We start from the raw sequence: 19,244 nt of genomic DNA, 5'->3' as shown, positions 1-19,244 counted from the left end.
GCAGAGTTGGGATAGCGGGGTGCCAGCAGCACCCCCAAGCAGGGCAGGAGGTGACAGCTGGCTCCCCAGCACCTGCTGATTTTCGACCGTTCTTGCTGCCGCCGTTGTGGTGGGGACAAGGGTCTGCCATAAGCAGGGAGGAAAGGGGGGCAAGGCTAGTGCCACATGGGACAGCTGGGGCCCTGCAGATTCGGGAGGACCACCACGTGCTGCCCCAGCCCAGCTGGTGTCGTGACTGCCCCAGGACCCTGCAGCTCATCTCACTGCCAACCTGACGAAGCCTGGCTCACTCAGGGGCCACGGCGATGCCAGCTCAGGCCCTGGGCATCTCCGGGACATGCAGTCTGCTTGGCCAGGGCAAACTTTGTTTGATTCTTTTTTTTTGTTTCTCTTTTTTTGGAAATAAACTAAACCCCTAGACTCGTTGGTGTTTTTACAACTCCGGTGTGGTTCCCGCCTGTCTGACCATGTGTCAACCTTTGTAACATTGGCAATAAACCATTAAAAGTGACTTTCCCATGAGCCCTGCCCGTCTCACCTCTTTGTCCTGCGTGCATCACAGTGGGGATGCTGGTGGCTCTCCCAGATAAAGGACCCGGAGCACCCAGGGATGTATCCAGATGGCAGGACGGACTCACCCACCTCTGCACAGTGTGTCCCGGGGGGTCCCAGGGTGCTCCAGCCTTACTCGGAGGGAGCAGGTGCTGAGCCTAGGATGGGAGACTGCTGCCCTCCAGGAGGGGTGACAGGGACCAGGACGGGTTCCCCGCTGCTGCGGGGATTTGGAAGCGCAGCTGCCTGCCATCTGGCTGCGTTTCACCCCAGCAGAGCCCGGCGCAAAGCACACGCCACCTCCAACCGCTGCGTGTCGCAGCTTTAATAGCTATTTTATTTTTTTTTAAATAGACATATATATGTATTTAAATATATTTCTTATTTAACAGTTGGTATCAGCCATTCAGGAGCTGCCCGTCTCGCACAGATATGGCATGACGGTCCCTAACACAGGGTCTGTGACATCCGCTTGCTTATGTGCCTGCAGGGAGAAACCCCCACTCACGCCGTGGGCACCCATTGGGAGAGGAGCATTGTGGCAACGGGGTCTCGGGGAGAGGTGTGCACTGTCCCTCAGGCACAGGGCTCCCACCCCAGCACTCTGCCTCATCCCTGTCCACAAACATGCAGAACAGGCAGCCGGGCTTTCGGTGGCCCTGCTTGAGCAGTGGGGTGGGACCAGACGACCTCCAGAGGTCCTTTGAACCTCAACTGGTCTGCAGCTCTGAGACCCTGCGGCTGCCCCAACTACTCCTGATGCCATCTTCCTCCTGCTTCTCCATCCATCAGGATAGGGTCTCCTGAAGGGAGGTGCCCTCAAATAGCCCCAGCTTGGCATAAGACAGACAGGAATGGGGAAGGTTCCTGACCTTTGTCTCACCCACGTACATGTGAGCTCCTGAGCAGAGAAAGCGATGGCTGGTGCCTTGAAGGTCATCCCTGCCTCTGCCCCGCTCACCCTGCAGCTCCTTCCACCCTGAGCAAGGGACGTGCCGCCATCAGGAGCAGCCTTGGACAGAGCCTGCCCTTCCCTTCCAATACACAAGGCACCTCAGCCTCCAAGGCCACTATGGTGCCTCATGCCTTCAGGACCAGGCCCTGCTCCTCACTCACCACCAAGCTCTCTAGAGATCCTGCTGGCGTTGAACAGACTTACAGGAAAAATAAACCCCACAATCCCACACATAACCTGATCCACGGTGAAACAGAAGGAGGAACCACAAAACACATGATGCCTCCATGGAGGTTGCAGTGGAGGGCCAAAACCAGTGGCCTGTGAACAGGGTAGCCTGCATCCAGGCTTCCCCAACAGGTCCTCTTCCCATGCAGAAATTTTCTCTGGGGAGAAGGAGGAATTTGTGCATTTGTTGGGGATTTCCGGATGCTGGGCAGACAGCTGCGCTCATGCAAAAGTCACACGTTACAGACATGATGTCTTGTAGAGTCAAGAGGTGCAGTCGGGTGGGGGAGACAGCACCCTGCCAGCGCTGGTCATGCAGCACCCCTGCTTCTGTGGCCAGGCAGCAGGGCCAAGGTCCGCTTGGGACTCTGCTCGTGGCCATGTGGGAGCCCTGCCCTGGGTCTAAGAGCAACAACATATCTCACCTGAGGAACACAGTCCCTTGGTTAACTGGTGGTAGCCAGCTGAGAAACTTCTCTCTGCAGTTCAGCTGCTAGGTAGGAGATGAAGAGCAACGGCGAGGAAAGCAGGAACAGGAGAAAAAGTGGAGAGAAAACAAGACCAAGAGGTGGGGTGATGCCATACCAGCAGGGACGTGCTGAGAAAGCCTCCCAGGGAGCAACACAGGGAGCTTTTGCAGGAACCTCCAGCATTTTCCAGGTCCACAAACATCAGACACACATGCCCTCGGGAGCTTTAAGCATGACATCTCCCTGGAGGGGCTCCCTGAGCTCCTCTTGAGCACCGAGTTGTGACTAGTGTCACTGGTGCAGACACACACCTCAATGTAACATCCAGGAATAAAGGGGGAATGTGAGGGAGGAGGTCAAGGACCAAAGGAGAGATGTGGTTTTGCAACCCACGAAGACCCAGGAAAAGAGAGGAGCAGGAGGACACAAGATAGGTGCACTGGAGAACCGGCCTCCCTAAAGGTGACCAGGTAAATTGAGTGTATGAGACAAGAAGGGGTGGAGAAGCAAGCTTGGAGGGTACTGTTGAGCATGTACCTCCACTGGCACTAGGAACCAGGTCTGGCATGTGTTGTCCCTCTCTGAAAATGTCTCTGGCAGCATGATGGAAAGCCGAGCACTGGGCAAGAAGGGGACCCAGTCTGTTATGAATGCCCCAGGTAAGGTTTTACATTGACACGCCTGTCACACCTAATGGACTAGTGGGTGGGAAGACTGTTGGAATGCCTTCTGTCCCCAAGAGCTCCGCAGGGCGCTTGACACATGCCAGGCACCCGGAGTCCTCCAGCTGCATCAGAGAAGGTCTGACTTGACAACTTCTGGACAACATGGAAAATAAACCCACAGTAGCCTTTTTTTTTTTATAAGTTAAAGAGAGAATTAGTTTTTTCATGCACCTGAGCAAAGCTCAGAGCAGGAGCAGAGTCATTTTAAAACTGTCATTCCCAGGTCGCCTGTTGGGACGGGCACAGTGTGGCACCCAGGTGAAGGACACGGTGATCCTCTCCATTAGGATGCACAACGCTGTGACGAGCCAGGGTCGCGGCTACCCCTTCCTACCACGGGCTTGGCAGCATTCCTGGCCTCTCGCTTCGGAGCAGCTCTGGTGAGAGAGTACCTGGGGCCTCGGCCGCCCCGGCCTCCCTGGCCAAGGTGCAAGGGGGAGGGAAAGGTGAGATGCATGTTCCCTCATGCAGAAGAGCATTCAGAGAAAGAGAGTGAAAAAGAAGAGGTGGGGTGCACGGGAAGGACACACACACACTCTCACGACCAGCCCTTTCAAATGCTTTCCAACCATGGAAGCATCTGCATCGCTGCCCACCACAGCCCAAACCGTCAAAAGAAAAGTTTCGCTGGAGGTGAGGAGGGTCTGGTCCCACAAGCCCCGGCCATAGACGGGGAATGCCAAAGGGCCATTGGCTCAGCGAAGGTCCCCTCCTGCACAACCACCCGCACTCACGCATTACGTCCCAACTGGCTCTGGAAAGTGGTGTTTTTTGTTTTTTTTTTCCCGTTCTACCCTGAGCAGATTCCTCAAACAAAGGTGCTTTTCCTGGCAGGGGGAGAGAGTGGGGCCGGGGCAGCGCTGGGAGGGACCTGGCAGTCAGCACTCATTTGCTCTCTCTGGAAAGAAGATTTCACGGCATCGCTGGACCGTGTCCTGGGGGGACTGGACACTGTGTCCCACTGTGCGGGGATCGTCGTAGATTTCATAATCGTTCCCTCCCTGCAGGGGAATAGAAAAACAGGGAAAATGTTAGCAGGGTCTCCACACGGCATCCTCCTCATCCATGAATCCGCATCTTGCTCTGTCCTGTGAGGAGCTGGGGTGGGAGCCAGCTGCCGGGCAAGCTGGGACCTGCTGGGAAGGAAGCCCTGCTCCCTCCCTCTCGCCTCCCCTCTTCAGTGACAGGGGAGGGGCACAGAAAGGACAGGGAAGGTCCCAGACCAGCACAGCTTGTCCAAAAGCCGAGGGTTAACGTGAGCAGAAGGTGGGGTGTGCATCTTTGGGGGGCAGAGGTTGCCGTCATCTGGAATGAGCCGAGGGGATGGCTGAGCGGATGGCCGAGCTGGTCTACAGCAGCAAGGAAGCATCATCCCCCACCACTCTAAAGGTAAGGTGAAGCTGTTCCTGCTGTTGAAGAGTCCTCTCCTACACCCTGGGGGCTTGTGTTTTGGGTCCCATGGGCTGCAGGAAGGGCTGCCCCCCTCCTGAGGGTGCCGGGGGGAGTAGGGTGATGCTGAGGTGGACCTGCTCCCCAGCCATGCTGGAGCCAGGGTGATTTCCCCACGACCCACTGGGCTTGCTGCCATTACGAGCCCACCACAAGCATGCACCATGTGGGAGCATCTCTCCCCTCGCGCTGCTGGAGGTCTGTGTCGGCCACCAGCGGGACCCAGGCCGTGGGACCCATGATGGCGCAGGTCCACGCAGGCTTGCCAGGCTGAAGGAGGGAAAGCGGACATGTGTGAGGTGAGCGGGGCGTACTCACAGGGGTCGTTTCGTTCCCAAAGAAGTGGATGGTGTCAAATCTCTCGTCATCGAGCACGTTGAGGCAGTAGCGCTTGTCCCAGCCCTCCGGGAAGACGTCAAAGCTGATCATGCCACCTGCCAGCAGAAAGGAGGGCATCAGGCAATGCTGGTGGGAGCTGGCAGGGTGTCCCCCCAGCCACTGGACAGGCAGGATGAGGGGAGAGGGCTGGATGTGAGCGGGGAGCCCTCCCCCAAACAGCAGCCAGGCTCCAGCTCTGCCTTGGTGTGCCTCTCCCGCACGTGGCTAGGACGGTGGCAGATGCTGTTCCTATGACAACAGGCTGGAGTGACATCAGCACGGCTGGGGTGACATCAGCACAGCTCCCCCTACTGCAGGCAGGCATGCCAGCATGAACCAGCAGGCTGTGGCAGAGGGAACGCTGAGGTGGGAGGTCCCAAGAGACGCATCTGTTGGACGAGATTTGGGGTCGTGCCTTGCAGAGAGCATCAGCGTGTTCCGTGTCCCAACGGGAGACAATGTCCTCAGAGACTGGCACCGAGCTCTCCCCTAGGCTCCTGCGTGGACATCCGCTGGCTCTTCTACAACCACCGCTCCGACGCCCCTTAGCCCTTCAGGGACCGGGGGGCTCCCAGCACCCTGCGCACCACACAGCCCAGGGGTCCCAGCCGGCCGCGTCGCAGACCCTGAAGGGCCCTGCACACTGACGGAGGATCTTGCTGTGGAGGTACCATGAACTCGTTGACATGCTTGGGGCACAACTCCAGCCTGTTGCCCCTCGCCACAAGTGTGAGGCACAGGTTGCCAACATCTGGAAGGGCACCAAGGCAGATGGGCAAACATCTGGAAGTGAAGGGAGCTTTCCCAGAGAGCGTGCATACGTGTGCACATGGACACTCACAGACACCAAGGGTTAACAAACTTCTCAGCCCTTGCTCTTAAGCTGGGCAGAATTGACCCGAGGACTGTACTGCCTTTTGGGGGGTGCACGGAGGCAGCACCTTCCCCATCCCTCGAGCAGCCCTGCTGCTTGTCCCAGCATCAACCCAGGTGACACGCTCCTCCCAAAACAAAGCCTGTGACTTAGGGCACATGTATGTTTAGGTCTTGCTCAGAGCCCAGAAGAATGGAGCTGGGACGTGCCTCTCCCCACCAGGTCTCTGCTCCTCTTGGTTTCAAGAGGGCCCCCCTGCTTCTCCTGGCAATCTAGCGGGCCACCAGCAATCCTGAAGTTTCACGCTCTCCTCCTTCATAAATTATAACCCCATCTCTCTTAGGAAGGGGGTAAGTGGACAGGTACCTGCAGGGGACAGTCCCTGCTGCAGGAGAGGCACTGATCACCCGTTGTTCAAACCTGTACATCCTGATGCTGCGCTCTTCTCCTCCCTGGCTGGTTGAGGTGTTCCCATTGGCTTGGGAGTCCCAAACCAAGCCTCCTCAGAGCCTGAGGAGCCAGGAATGGAGCCTGTGTGTCCATCTCGGGGCAGAGGATTCACTACCGGACAGGATGCCCTGGACAGGGCACTGCCATATGGATGGGAGCAAGTGCCCTGTGAGCTCAGGGAGAGGGATGCCCTCAGGCTTGCAGCAGAAGCCAGCATCAGAGCAGGAGCTAAACTTGGTTGCCCTCATTAAAGTCCTTCCTGGTTTTGTACCCAAAGCCATTTACCTGTGAAAAATGCTGCATGTGCCTCTGTTCTGGCCTTTTAAACAGAGCTGAGCAGCAAGAAGGGGCTCCTCATGCCAGCTGGAGAGGGTAGGAAATCAAAGGGCAAGGAGGTGGTGTGGAGGACAGCCAGCACTGTCCCTCACCTATGCCGAGCATGGGTCTGCAGGGCTGCAGGGCGATCTCCTACCACCTCTGGGGCTTGCATCCTCCACAGCCTGGGACAAGCCAGCTTGGCAGAGGAGCCTCGTTTCCACGTGTCCCTGTTTTTGGATGCCTGACCTGAGGCACCCCATGTTTTCTTTGCGGAGAAGCAGGGGGCCTGCAGCTCCCCTTGTCTCCATGCTTTTACACAACAGACCCAGACGCTTCATGGCGGCTTTCCAGCGTTAGAGGAGAAAGGCCCGTTGTTCTGCTCTCATCTCCCATGCCTGTGGGGACACGGTGGTGGGGACCTTGTGTTTCTCTGCTGTGACAAACGATGTGTGTCAGTTCTGTGGGCAGCACAGGATAGAATCATAGAACTATAGAATGGTTTGGGTCAGAAGGGACCTCAAAGATTATCTAGTTCCAACCCCGCTGCCACAGGCAGGGACACTTTCCACTATATGAGGTTACTCAAAGCCTCATCCAACCTGGCCTTGAACACTGCCAGGGATGGGGCATCCGCAACTTCTCTGGGCAGCCTGTTCCAGTGCCTCACCACCCTTGGAGTGAAGAATTTCTTCCTTTTATCTAATCTAAATCTTCCCAATGACTGGAAAAGGGGAAACATAGGCCCCATTTTTAAAAAGGGAAAAAAAGAAGACCCAGGGAACTACAGATGAGTCAGTCTCACCTCTGTGCCTGGCAAGATCATGGAGCAGATCCTCCTGGTGACTATGCTAAGGCACATAGAAAATAAGGAGGTGACTGGTGACAGCCAACATGGCTTCACTAAGGGCAAATCCTGCCTGACTAATTTGGTGGCCTTCTATGATGAGGTCACAGCATTGATGGATAGGAGAAGAGCAACTGACATTGTCTACCTGGACTTATCCAAAGCATTTGATACTGTCCCACATGACATCCTTGTCTCTAAACTGGAAAGACATGGTTTTGATGGATGGACCACTCGGTGGATAAGGAATTGGCTGGATGGTCACACTCAAAGAGTTGCGATCAACGGTTCAATGTCCAAGTGGAGGCCAGTGACGACTGGTGCTCCTCAGGGGTCAGTACTGGGGCCAGTGCTATTTAACATCTTTGTTGGTGACGTGGACAGTGGGATCAAGTGCACCCTCAGCAAGTTTGCAGATGACACCAAGTTGAGTGGTCATGGGGATGACTCATCCCCCTCTGAAAGGATGCCATCCAGAGGGACCTTGACAGGCTGGAGAGGTGGGCCTGTGAGAACCTTATGAAGTTCAACAAGGCCAAGTGCAAGGTCCTGCACGTGAGTCGGGGCAATCCCAAGCACAAGTACAGGCTGGGCAGAGAATGGATTGAGAGCAGCCCTGAGGAAAAAGACTTGGGAGTGCTGATGGATGAGAAGCTCAACATGAGCCAGCAATGTGCGCTGGCAGCCCAGAAAGCCAACTGTATCCTGGGCTGCATCAAAAGGAGCATGACCAGCAGGTCGAGGGGGGTGATTCTGCCCCTCTACTCTGCTCTTGTGAGACCCCACCTGGAATACTGTGTTGAGCTCTGGAGTCCCCAGCACCAAGAAGGACATGGAGCTGCTGGAGCGGGTCCAGAGGAGGGCCACGAAGATGATCCGAGGGCTGGAGCACCTCTGCTATGAAGACAGGCTGAGAGAGTTGGGGCTGTTCAGCCTGGAGAAGAGAAGGCTCCAGGGTGATCTTATAGCAGCCTTCCAGTACTCAAAGGGGGCCTACAGGAAAGCTGGAGAGGGACTTTTTACAAGGGCATGTAGTGACAGGACAAGGGAAAATGGCTTTAAACTGAAAGAGGGGAGATTTAGATTAGATATAAGGAAGAAATTTTTCATTCAGAGGGTGGTGAGGCAGTGGAACAGGTTGCCCAGAGAAGTTGTAGATGCCCCATCCCTGGAAGTGTTCAAGGCCAGGTTGGATGAGGCTTTGGGCAACCTGGTGTAGTGGAGGGTTTCCTTGCCCATGGCAGGGGGGTTGGAACTATATGATCTTTGAGGTCCCTTCCAACCTAAACCATTCTATGATTCTACCCTCTTTCAGTTTAAAGGATGCCCCTGGCAGGACACTGAAGGCAAGGGGTGGCTTTCAGAAGGAAAGTCCTCGGAGGACCAGACTCTTGGCATTGGCCCACGCTGAGTGCAAGAGTAGGGTGTCACCTCCCACCTCGCACCCTCATCACCTCCTTGCCCTTTGGCTAGGCTGCCATGCGGCACTTTCTTATTTCACACACACCCACTGCTCTGCTTCAGCCCCACCACTTACACACCCTCATGTTCCTCAAGGGCCAAATCCCCCGGATGGCTCAAGCCCCTCCTTCGGTTCCTCACCTTCACTAAGCTGGCTGTAAGAGTGTACTTCCTCCCCAAGAAGTGGCCCTGCCAAAGGCCATGGCATGGAGCTGCGAACTCCTTGCCTCTCGGCAGCTCTTCCCCCAGGAGGAAAGACATTTCCGTTGTAGCTGACCCTCCCGAAAAAAAACGCAGCGCCGAGACACCCATGAGGCTCCTGTCTCCCTTAGGCCACGACATTCCCAGAGAGGATCGCATGTGCCTGGAGCCCTGCTGGCCATGCTGCTGCTGACACTTGAGCCAGAACAGACCTCCTGGGCAGGGACAGGCTCAGCAGAGCTAACTGGAATTCAGGCAGGGATAACATAATGGGACAGAAACCCGGCTGGTTCCTAGGGAGGCACATCTGCAGCACGGTTTATTCTCCGCTGTCACCCTGCCACAGATATGAACATGATTCCCCCACGGTTGCTCTCCAGGAACAGAAGCTCCTTGTGCTCTTCCCGGGGTCTCCTTGGGGAGCACAGCTCCAGCCATCACCCAACTCAGGCCTCCAGAGGAAACAGCCGGCATTCTCACTCCTTTCCCACCATTTTACGGGGAACACGGTAAAGAGGCCAAGGCAAAGCCAGGGAAGTCCCTCCACTTACCTCGAGAGAAACGCAGACCTTTGCCAGCAAACTCCCTCTGCAAGGCTGCCACAAACTTCTCCCGGATCCGCTCTTTCTGCAGAGAAGAAGGAGGAAAGGGCAGGAAGGAAAGTTTGAATACTTGACAGCCTCCCAGAATCCACTGTAAGCTGTCTGCTGGGCAACTCTGGCTTGTTGCTCTGCTCCTTTCCCACCTGCGCTGAGCCCCAGCGCAACACCCTTTAGCCAGCTTTCACCAGTCCTGCCCAGTGTCTGTGTACAAGGCCACCAGCTCAGGGTGGCTCCGTCAGGCTCCTCGGGAGAGCAGATCCTGTCCCTTCCTTGGCAATGAAATGCAACTGCTTCAGTTTTCCCAGTTCATAATCCAAAATCTCCAGCTTTGCCAAGTCCAACTGATCCCTCAACCCCAAGAAAGCTCCTCCAGGCAGAAACTGCTGTGAGCATGGGCCAAGTGCTCCAGAGACCTGCCCAGCAGATCCACCCTGGCTGTCCCAGTCTGGAAAGCCCATTAGTTCCAGCTCTGTTACGGAGAGTGGGAGAGAGAGGACAGCTGCTCGGCCATGTTTGGTTACTGTAAATGAGGAAACACCCTGTTAAATAAGTGCCTTATTCCCTGGGGCTCTCCCACAGCCCAAGAAATCCTTCTGGCCACCCTACTGCATTGGTGGTCCCCAATGAAGTAAAATTCTTTCATTCATCTGTGTTTCTCCTTGGGTTTTCTGACCCCCAGTCCTGTCTCCGCCTTGCCACATGTGTTGGCCTGGTGCACAGCTTGGAGCTGGGCTCCTTTCTCCTCGGGGTAGAGGGAAGCAGGTAAGACCTGAGATCTGTGGTGGTGCAAAACCAGAAAAGGGGAGGGTGAGCTTGAGTCTGGCCCGTCTACCTTGTCCAGCTCGGAGAACTCGATTCGCTCCTCTGGCGTGCAGCTCCGTCCAATGGGGGAGATGTTCAGCATCCCATTGCGAAACTCAATGAACGTTCCTCTGTGGGTGGGCAAGGGCACAAGGTTACTGGGGCAGGGTGAGAAAAACAAACCTTTCCAGAGGTTTCCTCACTGCTCAGTGAGGCATGCCGTTTCTGCAGGGACACGCAAGAGGAGGGGAGCCATGCTCACTCATGGGTGCTTCACGCTAGGCAGAGACCAGGCATCAACAACTCCAAGGGTCTCATAGTTTTATAAAAAGATATTGTAAGAGAAGAGGAATAATGGTTCCTGTGTGACACAGGGAGAGGCTGGAAGCAATGGGCTTAGGTGAGATGATAGGAAACGTTTTCTAATGTTGTAATTACTGCAAGGACAGCGATTGCCTGGACTGGACCAACTGCCTGACAAGATTGTGGCATCTCCACCCTTGGAGGCTTTTAAGAAACGTTGAGTGAGTTGGGTGAAGGTGGCAGTACCTTGGGGCAGTGGGATGCAGCAGGCCAGTGTAACTTGCTGCTGATGTCTGGCAGCAGGCTGATGAGCAATCAGGACCTCCTCGGGGGACACAAATCAGATAAGATCCACAGGGCCTTTGCATCTCCTGTTTGTTCCCTGCACCTTTGACTACAACTCTTATCTAAGCTTGCACAGACAGGACCCAGTTCCCGCTTTCCACCCTCAGCTCGCACTGGGATCACTGCTCTGCTGCTTCCTTGGTGGGCTGGTTCAAAGCATGAAGCTGGCAGAAGACTGTCCCCTACTTTTCTCTTTGCTACAAACCCAGCTGGTTTTGTTGGCTTATCACCTTGGAACAGCTCACGGAGGGGTCAGGCAGGTACCAGTGCTGGTGCACAGGAGGGGGAGAAACAACAGGGGATGGTAGCACTGCCAGTTTGAAAACACATTGAAACTCTTGTGGAAATCTTGCTGGAGCAGGGACATCCCCATCCCTGTCCGGCTGAGGAGTCCTGAGCTCATGAACCCTCTGATGCCCCTCCCAGCCCTGCTCACAGTTTCTCTGCAATAAAGCGCTTACCACTGAGCCTGGGGGAAAAAACTCTCCACCTCCTGTCTTGTGAAACAGTGAAGAACATCACAGGGAGCGGACACACAGGCAGCCATGCCTGCAGCCTGGGAGCAGCATCTCTGCAGAGCCTTGAGTTTGGTGGGTCATGCCCCAGGCCAAGACTCGGGAGGTGTGGGTTAAAGTCCTTGCTTTGCTAGAAATCCCATAAGCCTAAATCCACAGAGGCACTTAGGAGCTGAAACTTTGTCAGGCTGTTGGGCAACCAGACAGCAATGAGGCAACCAAACAGCCTTGAGGGTTCTGGGTCCCAGCCCACGCTTTCGGGGGCACGTTCAGCTGGCAGTCCTGTTGCAAGGAGCCACCCTGGCCCCTCTCATCGGTCCTCGTGTTGCCACATGGTGACTCACATCAGACAACTAGTCTGGATCACACAGTTTAGCAACTCTTAGCTGCTCAAGCTGGCTTCAAGCGTTTGTGAAACTGTGGTCTGAGGGGTGGTTTGACTCTGCATCCAGGCTGGTTTAATTGCAGGTTGCCTCTGAAAGAGGTCCTCCTGCTCTCCCCTTCCACCTTCATGCCATCTGTTCCCTCTCATCTGTTATCTCATTTCTGTGATAACAGGGTGAGCAGATCCAATGGAAAACTACCCTTTTCTTTCCTGGCAGTGGCCTTGTCTTCCTTCAGAGGACGTGTACCAACCCAACTCACCCTGGGACTGCTGGATCTCCTGAGGGGAAGCACACAGGAGCACATGGTCGGGGCAAAGCAGGACCAGCCCTATGACCAGTAGTGCCAAGCAACACTGGGTTAGAAACAGTGTGAAACTGTGTGCTCAGGCACCGGACCTCCCATCTTAAGAGCCATTGTTCATCTCTTTGGAAACTCATACCACCAGTGATGCCTGATGCCACGACCAGTAACGAGCTGGTACCATTGTCCCAAATGAGATGCACGCAGTGGCTGTATCCTGATGCATGCAGTGGCTGTATCCTGCTTCCTAGGGAAGAAAATCCAAGTGGCAAAAGAGCAGGTGTTATGCTAAAAAATAGTGCAGACTCTCCAGAACAAAGACCCTTCTCCATTATTTGCCCACAGTACCTGGCTTGGTGGGACAGTGATCCTACACAAGGCCTCTAGATGCTAAGATAAAACCTGGAGCAAGACAAGCTCAGTAGCTCAGCTGTTCTTAGGAGAGCTCTGGAGCCCAGAGCTTCCTAGATATCAGTGATACAACTGCCATTTGCACAGGCTTGGGCCGTTACCGTTTCTTGGGCAGCTTCAGCAGCGCCATGTAGTTGAGACAGAAGTTGATTAGATCTTGCAGCAGCTCTTCCCCCAAGTGGTCCTGAATGGCCTGCGGGAGAAGAAGGGAGAATGAGGAAGATGCTTGACCTCCTGCGAAGCCCACCCGAGAACATGACCTGGAGGAGTGGGACATTCAGATCTGGCATTTGGGGAGAAGAGAAGAGGCTGCCCATTTGCCTGGGGCCAGGCGCTGCTCCCCATGGTGCACAGGGCACAAGGAAGGGGAGCCATGGCTGCAAGGGGAAGCTGGACCTACCTGCTTGGAGACCAGTTGCCCATTCTTGTATTGCACCGTGCCATTCTCTGCGAAGACGTAGTCAAACTTATCGATGACTGAGGGGAAAGAAAACAAAAGATGAAACATGAGTACTGCCTGGGAAAAGGGGCCAAAAAGACCGGGCTCAGGACTGAGAGGGCCATCCCCCTGGTGCCTTAGTACCACGCTTCCAGGGCCACCAACCCTCCTCGCTCTCTGCAAAGCCAGCAAGGAGATAATCTTCTGCTCACAGGCGGGGAGCTGACGCACGCAGGGGGGAAATGACCTGACCGAGGTCACGGACTGAATCAGTAGCAGGACAAAGATAAGGGCTCCAAGATGTCAGGCTTTCAACCGCGTGCGTGTTCCTCTGCTCTCTCCCATCCCCTCCCCGCTGCCAGGGTGCTGGGAAGATGCAGTTACTGGTTATCTAACTCCAGCCCATCCTGCAACCTGGACGCGCAGCACAGCACTGCCGACTCAGCAACCGGCCTCAGCCGGGAATTTCTCGGCCTCCCTCCACTAAGGAGGCAGGAGGCAGACCTCGGAGCCCAGCCGCGCTTGGCATCCACGCCAGAGAAGGAAAACAAGGCGGAGGGAGCCGGGGCTGCCCCCTCACCCTCCCACTCCCTCCCCTACCCCGCGTCCCTGTTGGAACACGATGAGGAACCCTCCGCGGATCCCCCTGTGGAAGAGCAGGCAGGCAAAATTTGCAAGGGGCTCTTGCCGGCTGGGGCGGGAGGAAGCTGTGGTTGCTCAGCCGAAGCTCCTACAAACCTGATGCCGGAGCCGGCAGCGTGGGTCGGAGCATCCCTGCTCCTCGCAGAGCGAGAAGGAGCCGAGCGGCGGCTCCTGCCTGGGCACAGCCAGCCACCCCCAAAGGCAAGCTTGGGGTCAGATTTAAGACACAGGTAACCCCTCGCCCGCCCGCCCACCCACCCACCCCGGGGGGACCCTCGGTCCGTCGCATCTCACCTTCGTCCCCGTCCCCCAGCTGCTCGGCTATCTTGGCGTAGTCGGAGCCCCCCACCACGCCGATGTGCACCCTCTCCCGCAGCTCCCTCAGGAACGCATCCACCTCCGGCTCGATTTTCTGGAGGGGAAGCCGCGGGTGAGGCCGCAGCCAGCAAGGCGAGCTCCGCCATGCTGACCTTGCCCCCCTCCCCCCCCCAAAAAAACCAAAACCAAAAAACCAAAACACCCCAAAAACCTCAATACCCCCATGCTTTGCTACCTGCCGAGCCGCCGTCAGGGTCCCGTCCACGTCGAAGAGGCACAGCACCCGACCCCGTGCCGCTGCCGCCATCCCCGCCGCCCAACCGGCCCCTGTGAGCGGGAGGCGGGACCGCGCCGAGAAACCGATGGCGGCCGCGCCGCCCTCCCCGGGAAGCCGCCGCACGAACGTGCGGCGGCTTCCCGGGGAGGGCGACGCGGCCACGGAGGACCCCTCCACCAACCCATCATCCGTGCCCCTGTACCTCCAACGATGCCTTAAGGTGCAGGTCTTGAACGGCTTCCTCGCTCCAGCTCTTTCGTGAAATCCTTTGCTTTTGAGTCTTAATGATGGACACGGGAGTTGGGGGGGGGGGGTGTCTTCACGTTACTGCTGTGCCTCCCCTGTTTAGGGGGGAGGAGGTCTGGATTTAGGGGGTGGGGTCTGGATTGAGCTACTTGGTAAAGTCAGGTCCTCTGAGGGGTTCTGTGTGCTAAGGGAAGGGGATTAGGGATGCATAAGGTCACCTGGTCAATCCCTATCACCTGGCACTTCTAATAGGATGCTGTTAATAGCTAATATTTTCACCGGAGAAGTGCAGTTTTCAGCCTGCCCACCCCTCTGCACAAAGCCAAGTCTACTTCTTGCAGTAACTTTTGCTTTGGCTCGCTCAGCATTTACCCCACGAGTCAGGCGTTTAGGATTTAATCAGACCATCTGGTCAGATAATATTCACAGAGCTCACGATTATGTGGGCCTGGTACGGAATGGTGGACAGCCTGCTCGGCTGCCATCTCCTACAATAATTCCTGAATTATTTTCTGACATCAAAAACAACCTACGTGGAACATTCAATGCCTTTTGCCCAGCAGTTAGCTTGCCTTCTCTCCTCGGATGGTGCTCAGTGTGCTGGAACGTCGGGGTGGGAGATTTTTTTTTTTATGGTCTGATTGTTTTTTCTCAGTATTATTTGCTTCCAGGGCATGATGCAACCCCTTTTCCCAGTCCTCTGCCAGATTCCCCTTGAAATGAAGCATTCAGATGGCTTCACAGATTCTGGTTTTTGCTCATGGTTTTGATTTTCCTGCTCCCACTCAATGCAAGAGGGATGTACAGAAACAATGTTAATAATTTACCTCTGTGCCAGTGCCTTGGACAAGGTTTACCAAAACATCCTCAGGTGCTTGCTGGGAGAGGCATTCCTTGTGTCCACCAGTTAATGTTTCCAGGTTAGCTACTTCCACACTGTTTCTGTGATTTACCTCCGTAACATAGTGAGTCAGGCCGTCTTGGATGGGTATTACAAGTGGTATTTGTCCCAGCATTGATGTTCCTGCAAAATCACAGCCTCTGGGGCCATCTGGATCAGACCCTGGTTATGAGCTCCCACATCGGGAAAGCTGGACTCTTGTCTCTAATGTGTTGAAGCTCCCAGAACAGTTTCTCAGCACTCAGCTGCTTAGTATGCAATTGGGTGTTGAATTTTTAGTTCAGTTTAGGGTTATGCTCTTTTATAGGGCTTGTCTAGCTGTGATTACGTATATCCTTTATCAGTTAACATGTGGATGCTTACTCCAGAATATGAATACTTTAAAGTGTGTCTACCATGGCATGCTGAAGAGATGCCTTCATGGATTCAAGATGCTGGACTACCAGAAGCCAAATTGCTGCTCTCCCACACAGCAGAGCCGTGAGCCACTGCCCAGGGCTCTCAAAAGACAGCCGTGGGGTCAGCTACACGGTGAACTACCAGGTTTCAGGAATGCAAGCCTTTACTTTTCATAAGCCACGACATGGTATGAGGATGAGACTTCCCACGTCTGGGTGGAAGAGGCATGCTGTTAGGAAAACCTGCCAGCTCCCTCCTGTTGCAGCCCTGGCCTCGTAGCAGCACTCGGTTCTTGCTGTAGCCCAAGCTGCCCTATGGTCTCATCTCCTGGCTGCTCCAACCTGCAGCTTTCTTGTCTGGGAGAGACCTTCCTTCTTGCCTCTTGCATTGACGTTACTCTGGACATCGCAAAAGCAAGAGCTGCTCTCTCCGGGCTCAGGTGCCTCCCTGCGCTGTGAGGCAGCAGTGCCACCTCGGGGCACTTCCCAGAATTGGGAAGTCTGCTAAAACACGGGTCAGCATTCACATTTTTGCACTTCTGCAGTGCCATCGGGTTTATGCTACCAGGAGAGCTTTCCAAAACTTGAACTACCTGCAGTGCTTTCTCCAGCTTATTTGTCATGCTGCTTTTAGAAACCCGGCCTCTCCCAGCGCCCCGACTGCCATTTGGTGTCAGCCGCTGAGGACCTGTGCCATCTTGGTTTCCCTGAGAGTATGAGTCTGCCTTTTGGTGAAGCGCACAGCTGCGTACAGCTGTGCTTGTTCCTTCATCTGGGTTAGCTCTGAGAACGGGGGCTGCTGTGGCTGTTTTGGTTATTTAATACTTCACAATTAAACCACTCTTGATACGTTCCCTTGATTGCTGCTCAGATAGGCAGCAGCTGTCGTCATGAATAAAACCTCTGTTACTAGCAGCAAGGGCAGATATTTTGTTTGAAGTTTAGAAGGTGAGTGGCTGCGAGCACTGGCATACTCTCTGTCTAAGGCCACTGTTAAGGTCAGGGTTTTTCTTCTATGTGTGTTCCCAGGTATTCTATGTGGGGCTAGCACTGGCACTTGATAGCAAACCGGCACGACATCTGGATAACACAGCCCAAAACAACCACAATCATGAATCTTTGTTAAAGCTCCCTTCTGTTACAAGCCCTCTTCTGTATTACAGACACAGACTGTTACACATCAGCGAACTGTGTGGTTTATCGTTTGGATGCCATGGACAAGCATTCAGAAGGCTGAACCAAGCAGAATTAATTTCTTCCCCAGGGCCGGATATTTCCCCTGCTCCTTAACAACCCACCAGCAGAGGCAGGATGGGCAGTGCTACATAATCCTCACCAACATCCTCTCTGCAGCTCCAGAAGAACCCAGGCATGAAGTCTACTTATTAAAGCTGCTTTTTTCCCTTTTGAAAGTAGTAGCATCAAGACAACCAGGAAAAGCTTAAAGTCTTTTCCTATGTTTAAGCTCTGTTGGACCTCTTCTTCAACAGCAGACATTAAAACATTTCATTCTTGCACACTTAGATGAGCAAGGGCTGCACAAAACCTGTGCTGACAGAACACCTACTAGATACCTTCGCTCATTCAAGCTGTCAAGCCTCAGGAGCCTGGTCTTGATAAGATACCATGGCGCTCACAGAAGGAAAATTTTCCCAAACTTAAATAAGAATATTGCCACTGACCAGTTCTAGCAAAGGGCAGTAGCCACCGCTACTTCCAGTAGCAGTACCTGGCACAAACTGCTTGGACAGTTTCTTATCTTGCACTTTCCAGCTGGGACCAGAGTGAAGAAGACTACTTCTGCTGAGCTGCATTCGCTGGGCAGCTGTGTGGACACATACATTCAAACAGGAAAAACTTGCTGTATTTCTTTTTATTGTAATAGAAAAAAACCCACAAATAAATCAAAACATCACTTTCTTCCTAAAGACATTATTAACATTTTTAAAATGGCACAGGGGAACGCCAGCAATACAAGACAGAATAGTAAGTGTGGGCAAAAGGGTTCTGTTCCCTTTCAGGAGTTCAGTTTCCCTGTCCCTTTGTCAATCAGCTGGCTGAAGTTCGTCACCTATATACACTTACGTACGCTTCTCAGTCTAGTTTATATTTCTATGAGCAGGTATGGCTGGGTGGAAAGTTGGGGACACAGTCCTGTGATTTACATATAACCATCTTTGGAGAAAATGGGTTTTCTAAGACACCTACAGGGAACAGGGGTCTCATCACCCAGTAAGACCAAGCAAACAGGATTCCCTCCTACAGCTCTTTTGCCACGAAACACAGAGTAGGTCCTGAGCCCAGGTGACCCTCCAGGAGCTCCTTGGCTTTTGCAAATAGTATATGACCGAGTAAAATTTACCCAGTGACCTTAAAGTAGCAGCATTCTCTCTGCAAAGGGCCTGCTCAGGAGGGAAAAAGGCAGATTGCAAAATGCACCGGGAGAACATCTTCCTTTTCTTTCCTGCTTCCTGAGAGGATGTAAAAAGTCCTGAAGCAGGCAGCCAGGCAGAAACTAGGCTCAGGACCTCCAAAGTGGTCAACACGCAGGGGATATCCTCTGTGCAAGTGTAGGGCAGAAGCCATGGCACCAGTGCTTCCACTGCAGGCAGCTGAGCCTGAAGTGATAGTTTGCTGAAAGACAAGCAACCACAGCTGTGCTGCTTGCAGGTACCAAACTAGCATGCCTAGAAGTTGGGCTGCACTGTATCAGCTTGAGTACACCTGTTCAGCTGAGGAAGCTCCAAGATCTCTAACGTGCTACAGCATTTTGTGGCACAGTCATGTGTGTATTAAGATGAGAGTCTGGTTGCTCTTCACAGAATAGGTATGGGGAAAGACTGGAGAGGATATACGTACTAATAGGAAAACTAAGCTATTGCTTAGCGAAAAACAAATGCTTACTAATCCTTCCTCCAGGAGCACCAAAAGGCATTCATAAATGATTTATTACAGAATGCTTTCTGCAAACAGGACATTTTGATTGGGAAAGACTGAAAGCTTTTGTATAAACCGATCTGTACTATCTGCTACAGTTGTCTCCAAGTCCAGTTCTTCAAATGAAATGTTTAAGGAGAAGCTGATGGCACAAGCAGAGAATGACAAGGAAAAAAAAATCTGGGCTGCAAGGGCCACTGCTGTGCACTGAAAGCAGGTACACACAAAACTGCAAAATGGACTGACAGTGCCCTATTTCCACTTGTGTAGTGACTCCTCAAGCTGCAGGGCAACAGAGTATTTGACAGAGTGACTAAACTGCAGTTTTCCTCCATTCCATCACCTCAAAAATATGAATCATTACAGTCCACACTGAGTAACAGCGTGAGAAACTTATCAAACTGTGTTATTTCGGGACAAAGAGCCCGGTAGAGGACAGATGTCTCCTTTAGGTATGCAGGAAGTTTCCAGTGCAGGGAGTTTGAGATGCAGGACTGAACTTGCAGCAATACTTTTC

At 53.8% G+C, this 19,244-nt stretch overlaps 1 protein-coding gene across 1 annotated transcript; it reads right to left on the bottom strand.

The window, feature by feature from the left end:
* Positions 1–900: 900 nt before the first annotated feature.
* On the bottom strand, positions 901–15,455 carry PMM1 (phosphomannomutase 1). The gene is made up of 9 exons (XM_086610738.1): positions 15,445–15,455; positions 14,448–14,562; positions 13,945–14,062; positions 12,970–13,046; positions 12,671–12,762; positions 10,340–10,439; positions 9,457–9,532; positions 4,698–4,813; positions 901–3,931 (listed from the first exon to the last, which is right to left on the bottom strand). Exons 1-9 carry the CDS (start codon positions 15,453–15,455, stop codon positions 3,809–3,811), a joined length of 828 nt encoding a protein of 275 aa, XP_086466864.1. The 3' UTR covers positions 901–3,808.
* Positions 15,456–19,244: the final 3,789 nt, after the last annotated feature.

Source organism: Tauraco erythrolophus, chromosome 4 (genome assembly GCF_009769465.1).
Source record: "Tauraco erythrolophus isolate bTauEry1 chromosome 4, bTauEry1.pri, whole genome shotgun sequence".
NCBI lineage: Eukaryota > Metazoa > Chordata > Aves > Musophagiformes > Musophagidae > Tauraco > Tauraco erythrolophus.
This window is presented reverse-complemented; position numbering and strand designations above follow the sequence as displayed.

Excerpts from the sequence above, each read along its gene's own strand:
- PMM1 (XM_086610738.1), bottom strand. Across the intron at positions 10,440-12,670 it reads CTGAAGCTGCCCAAGAAACG|AGGAACGTTCATTGAGTTTC; the intron begins GTAACGGCCCAA and ends GCCCACCCACAG. Across the intron at positions 9,533-10,339 it reads AGTTCTCCGAGCTGGACAAG|AAAGAGCGGATCCGGGAGAA; the intron begins GTAGACGGGCCA and ends TCTTCTCTGCAG.